Source organism: Chaetura pelagica, unplaced genomic scaffold (assembly GCF_000747805.2).
Source record: "Chaetura pelagica isolate M959 unplaced genomic scaffold, ChaPel_1.0 scaffold135, whole genome shotgun sequence".
NCBI lineage: Eukaryota > Metazoa > Chordata > Aves > Apodiformes > Apodidae > Chaetura > Chaetura pelagica.
In genome coordinates, this window is record NW_009953649.1 from 4436298 (window position 1) to 4442716 (window position 6419).

Sequence of the window (6419 nt, forward strand, 5' to 3'; positions counted from 1 at the left end):
GAGCCGTGCCCGAGCGAGTCCTGCCGGCTGGAACCAGCGCGGGGTCACTGCCGGCGTTCCGCTCACTGCCGTCGGGCTGGTACCTGAAGTGCTTCTTCCCTCGCTAATTGCAGGAAAAAGAAGCCAAAGTGATCGTTTATGCTTCATTTTAAGAACGTACTGCAGAGAAAAATTTCTCGACGGTCACAGTGCACACCTGAGCTGCGGAAATGCCTGTGGCAGTATCCCTGGTCAGAGCCTGCTCTGGGATATCCCCCTTCCCGGCATCAGGAAGGGAAAGGAAAGGTGTCCTCTCACTAGCCATTCCCTGCGCAGGCTCCCAGTCCCACCGCCTTCGCTGCCCGCTTTCCAGAGGAGAAAGCAGACGTGCTCCGTCCCACCAACCTCTTCCACTACTGGGCCTGTCCCCAGGGGACGAGAGGGCCGCGGGGCCTGGGCGGCCGCCAGCGAGCTGGGACAGGCGTGCGGCAGCAGCACGGACCTTCAGACACCCTGATGAAGGTCCCTCTGCAAGGGGCCTGGGCCTCACACGTGCAGGCTGCAGGTGCTGCCTAACTGCTGGCACACAGACATCCCCGGTATGCTGGTTATGCTTGTGAAAGAAAATACTTCTCACGCACAATAAAAGTTGATTGTTAACTTTTTACCAATGTGAAGAGCAGATGTGCAGCTCGCACCCTCATTTTCCTTAGTTTTATTCACATGCCGGAGTCCATTAATGAAAGAGCAGCTCTTTGGCTGGAGTTTATCATGCTGTATTATTTGCTGAAATGGGCATCATTCCATAGCATTGCTTGCCATTCAACAGGTGTGTGCTTTCAGAGAAGGATTGAGTAGAAAAATGCCATCAGGTAGGTTATCTCATTCTCTATTTGCATCTAATATTATTTCTGAGAAACGTAGTAACATGTTACTTTTTCCTGTCAAGATTTTGTGCCCTAATAGTGTATTCAGTGTAAGGTAAGGAATGGCAATGGAGCTGTCTTACTATGCTGGTTGTTACTGGCTTCAGCTCAGTAGACACTATATAATATGCTAGAAAGGTGGAAGAAGATAAATCTGCTACTGCTTTCTCATATATTAAAGAAACAAATACCATGGCTCCATGTGAAAACCACAGTGCTTCGGAAAGAGATTAACAGCAATCACCATTTACAGTATCTGTTAAATGATACTGTTTCCTGTCTTCATGTTAGCTATGATGTTTTTCTAGAAACTCAACCATGTGTAGCTCTTTCCTTTTCAAGTCAATTCCAAATACCTATAATGGTTAAAAAAGCTAAAGAACTAACTTGTTTTCAAGAAATTATAAAATACAACTTGGGCTGTGCATTCCAAACATCTTTAATGTAGGCCAATCTCTTACATTAGAAAAGCAGCAATTTAGCCTAGCTACTCAGCTCAGCCTAAGGCTTTCTCTTTTTATTAAAAAAAAAAAAAAAAAAAAAAAAGGTATTTGGATCTTAAACTAGGACCTATACTTCCTAGAAGTTTCTCCTGAGACAGGTGCCAGAGAAATGCCTGCTTAAGCGTGTCCGTAGTCTGACACCTTCACATTGAGGTAACAAGGGTTCGACTGCCATTTCTCTAAAATGAAATCCATGAAATCCATGTTTTTTTTTAAAAAAAATAAATCTCATAAAATTAAATGGAAACTCATACTCATATCCATGATGTTCAGCCCTATATACTAAACTATATTGTGCAATAGGGATTTTTTTTTTCTCTTTTATATTTATACAATGGTGGGTTTTTCATATTTTAAGATGGAACAAGGAGTGCCTGGCTGCTGGTTCTCCTTTCTCCTCCTCAGAAAGTGCAGAGATTTTTAGGGGGTTTTGTGAAGCTTCTGCTGCTTTCAGTAAGAAACAAAACCAAAGTACCAGAAACCCTAAAAGCTAAAGTAGCACCTCTCACATTTTAACTGTTTCCCCCTCAGACCCAGCTACAGGGTTTGCCACATCAAGGAAAGGGAAAAAAAAGCACCCAACCACATCCAAGACATAGCCATAGGAGTCCTGTTGACTTTCAGAATGAAAAAGCATCTGTCCTTAGAAGAAATGAAGACATCCATTCTGCAGCTTCTGTTATGAGTATGCTAACACATTATCAAGCTACTTTTATCATCTTCTTCCACTCATCCTGTGTGGCACAAGTCTTTGCAAGAATCATGTGATCAGGTTTTTTTCAAAAGTCTGTTTAATAGTGACTAGGCAAGTTCATGGGCTGGTAAAATTGGAGTTCTTACACAACTGAAGGATAAAAAAACCCCACAGTATTAGGCAATGAACTTGTTTGCAAGGAAGTGAATGATTTCTTCAGTTACTGGAAGTAATTTTTAAGTGCCTCTAACTCACAACTTTAAAATAGTTTTAAAGGATCCCAATTGGGTGTTTCAGCAGTTCTCAGTTTCTTCTTTGCAGCAAGAGCCTTAAGTCAAGGGTCAAGGTCTCAAATCAGCATTTTCCTTATGCTCCATGTGCCTCAAGTCAGACTAAAAATCGGGATATAAGCTTTAAATTTCTACTGATTAAATGATCAAGATTTCCCAAAACTGCGAGAGTAAATTTGTTGGGGTTTTTGTGTCATAGAGAATAATTTTACAATGCCTGAAACTCTTTTTTTCATGTTTTTTGTAAGAAAAATTGTAAGAAAAATGTGTATATCAATATGCAACGCATTTGATTTATTGTGGCAACAAATATTAGGACTTATTTTTTTAGACATTGTTTAATCTCCTTTCACCAACTCAGAATTCCGTCCTGCAGCTTTTAAACTAGACTTTGACGACGCAAGAAGCTATTCAGAGCTGCTGATTCCATGTACAACACTGAACATTCAGTTTTTCTTATTAAATATTTTATTCCATTTGTACAAAAAATAAACCAACAACAACAAAAAAACCCATGTACACAATTTTATCAAAAACATTGGTGAGCACTAAGAATATGCAGACGAAATACATATTTTATTTTTCATTAATTTAAGCCCACATGCTGACCCCCAGAGGTTTAGGGTAATTCTCTACAAATTCACAGTTCTATTGACTTGAAGGCAATAACTACAGAGCAAAAGACTGCTACCAAAGCAGTAGTCATGGTGCCAGAACAACACTCTCCTTTCTCCCACTTTAAGTTTGAAAACTGGGTTGTTTTGGAGAGGTTCTCAGGCAAGCATAATACTCATATCATCAGGGCATCACTGAATATCGATGTATCTTCTAGTTTAGAAGATGGGTGTTCCTCACTCTTCCGTGTTACCATAGACAGGTACTTCAGTGAAAGAGACTTTCAGTTTCTGAGAAGAGCTATCCATTTAGCTTCCATTTGTGTAAAAAAGAGTCTTTGGCCAAGAAGCATTTCCCACCAGGGTATGAAAGCTTGGAAGTTGAATTTATTTTGTTGTTTTCTTATATCAATACAAGTAGTAAGAAATGTTTGGGTGTTTTTTCACATATAGAATTAGTGTGCAAAAGATCAAAAAGGAAGTTTCATTGCAGTTGTTGCAGGAAGATGGCTATGTGCATCTTCTGACGAAAACTCCCAAATATAAAATATTTGAAATGTTTAAATAGATTTCTTAAAATAAATACAAATAGGATAAGCAATTTTTAAAAGTCACTAACTTCTGAAAAAAATGTCCTGCATTAATTCAAAGGATATAGATTACAATGAATCAGGAAGCCACCTAGAAATATAGTTGGAAAACCTTTGGAAGCAGGAGCTATAATCACTCACCAGGCTTTATGAATACATGTTTCTCTGACAATACTCAGTGGTTTTCAGGGTTGCAAATTTTCTATTCCCTCTTCATATTCCAAAGCTACTGTGAGCAGAGCCCCCTTACACAAAAGGAGAGATTAATTTTAAACTTGAATAGAGTAACTGACATTTAAGTATTCTTTTCTTTCTTTTATAAACTGGAAGGTGGTAGATGTAGATTAAAGATTAGGAAGACATTCTTTCCTGTGAGGGTGGTGAGACACTGGTACAGGTTGCTGAGGGAAGTTGTAGCTGCCCCATCCCTGGAAGTGTTCAAGGCCAGGTTGGATGGGGCTTTGAGCGACCTGGTCTAGTGGGAGGTGTCCCTGCACATGCAGGGGGTTTGGAACTAGGTTATCTTGGAGATCCTTTCCAACCCAAATCATTCTATGATTCTTCAGTTACTGAAGAAATATGCCTATTTTCTTTCCCAGGTGGAGATTTTCTAATAAGGAGAGAAAAGTCACTGTTTTTGTACACCATTAAAATTGCGTGTTAATAAATTTAATCCTTCATGTTATTTCAAATAGGTATATGCAGGCCACTGCATGCATCTCTCCGGCTGAAGTGTTAATTGGCAGAAAAACATATCAGAAGCATAAAAACATGGTTGTTTTGAAACTGAGAGTACAGACAGTGGCTTAAGTTAAAAGCAGTGAGATGCCTCAGCGTTGCAGTGCTCCTAGCCACCTTGGCAAAGTTACGGGTACTCAAAATGCAGAGAAGCAATCACTTCACAAACAGAGCAAGTTGTGCATATTATCATTTAAGGTGCAGTTACTTGGGTTATGATTCATAACAGGTGAAAGTCTAATTGAAATAGAAACCAGTTCTGTGTCCTGCTCCTGCTAACAGGATCAGTATTTTATAAAATAAACAGAGCAAAAATCTGTCCAAGTATTTGCATCAAGAAGGCTCCAAACTAGTTAAAATTGAAACCTCCTGATTCCATGGTGTATTGTGTCATGCCAGGCAGTCAGGCAGCACAGCCTGCAGACTCACTTTGATGAATAAGAATGAGGTTATTTCTTGAAATTTCTCATCTTCCCTAGGCTGAGTTATCAGCCCATCATTCATGCCTCTTTCTTGCCCATATGAAGTGAGTATCACTGCAGAGATCTTCTTGCAACCCTAGTTACACCAACAGAATACATTTCCATTAAAAACAGTTTTATCATCAACAATTCTAGAAGCTGTCAAATAGAACATCCCTCAGCACATTTAGAAAAATGCAACGTAAAAAAAAACAATTGCAAAATAGCCCTTCCCCCCCGCCCAGTTTCTAGGTGTTGTCATTACAGAGCAGTCACAGGAAAAAATGTCTTATTTGGTAGACATTCAAGTTGTCCTGTGACCGCTCCATTGGGATAGTCACCTTCTGCAACAGGATATGCAGCAGCAGAGGATTGTTCTGAGGGGGTGTTTTCTTCTGTATTCCAAAGCTTTTTTCACTTGGTCTTTAGCTTCTCCTACATAGTCCTCAACATTTTGCATATTTATCTCAATGACATCAAAGGTGTCTGCCTGCTCCTCCACTAGCAGGGCCACCTGCAGAAAGAGCTCATGAATTTCCTTAATGCGACCTTCTAACTTCACCAGCTCCTTATGACGTGTCTCTAACTCATTCAAGGCTGAGCGAGCCCCCTTAACATCCGACAAGAGGTTCTCAGAGAAGACATCCCACTTGCCTTGCTCAATCATCTCCTCAATCTGGTTGCCAGAAACATCTTTGCCCATGATCTCCAGCTGCCTCTGAATTCGAATCTTGCAGTTCTCCCGCTGGTTCATCTCCGCCTCATTGTATTCAAACATCGCCTCCTGAAACGCATGCATGAGGTCAACGTAGTGGTTCTTGGCTACCCTGGCCATGATAGACATAGCCCCATATTTTGTTATTGCATCTTCACTGAAATCCCTCATTATCTGGAGTTTCCTGTGGATGCTTTCTCCACGGGCCTTGATGTCTCTGGCAATACCATTAGTATCTCGTTTGATGCTACTAAGACGGCGCATGGAAGTAAGGAAGCGGTTGTTTTGCTTTCTGAGCCGCTTGACGTCCTCTTTGAGTAGGTCGTTCTCTGTCCGGATGTTCTGTATGTCTTTATGAAGAATCTCCAAGGCATAATCAGTCTCATATAGGAGAACGTTGTGGGATAAACTTTCATCATCCCCGCTATCAGAAAACTGTTGATTGTGTAACCTGGCAAGATCATGCAGCTCATTTAGCCGGTCTTTCATCCTGCCTGTGAAACAGAGGAACAGGAGGAAAGAAGTTTAAAGCAAATAAAATATGCTTTTACAAGGACTGAAAGTTCATAACTAATAATTACATTGTAGTTATAACTACATCATAGATAATACAACTACATCAAAGATAACACAAAATACCAAATATTAAATTTGTTCATAGTATCTTATACAGTGATGGATCTCAGATCCCAAATTCTAATGCTAGAACACTCTTCTAGAAACAAGAAAGCTTAGAAACTAAAACATGCAGGACAGAAGACAACAAATTCTGAAGACAAATCCAAAATAATAATAAGACAATCCCTAACCCCTCAAAATTGCCAATCTTTCACTAAGGAGGAAAAAAACAACTACAAACACTTGAGCAAATGATAGGAAGCTTTCAGCTATCATTATGTGTAGATATGT

General features: G+C 40.1%; 1 protein-coding gene across 1 annotated transcript; it reads right to left on the reverse strand.

The window, feature by feature from the left end:
• Nucleotides 1–5132: 5132 nt before the first annotated feature.
• Nucleotides 5133–5999, reverse strand: STX11 (syntaxin 11). The gene has a single exon (XM_009999985.1). It carries the CDS (start codon nucleotides 5997–5999, stop codon nucleotides 5133–5135), a length of 867 nt encoding a protein of 288 aa, XP_009998287.1.
• Between the last annotated feature and the right edge of the window lie 420 nt (nucleotides 6000–6419).

Coding starts and splice junctions, on each gene's coding strand:
- STX11 (XM_009999985.1), bottom strand. CDS start 5,999: ATGAAAGACCGGCTAAATGAGCTGCATGATCTTGCCAGGTTACACAAT.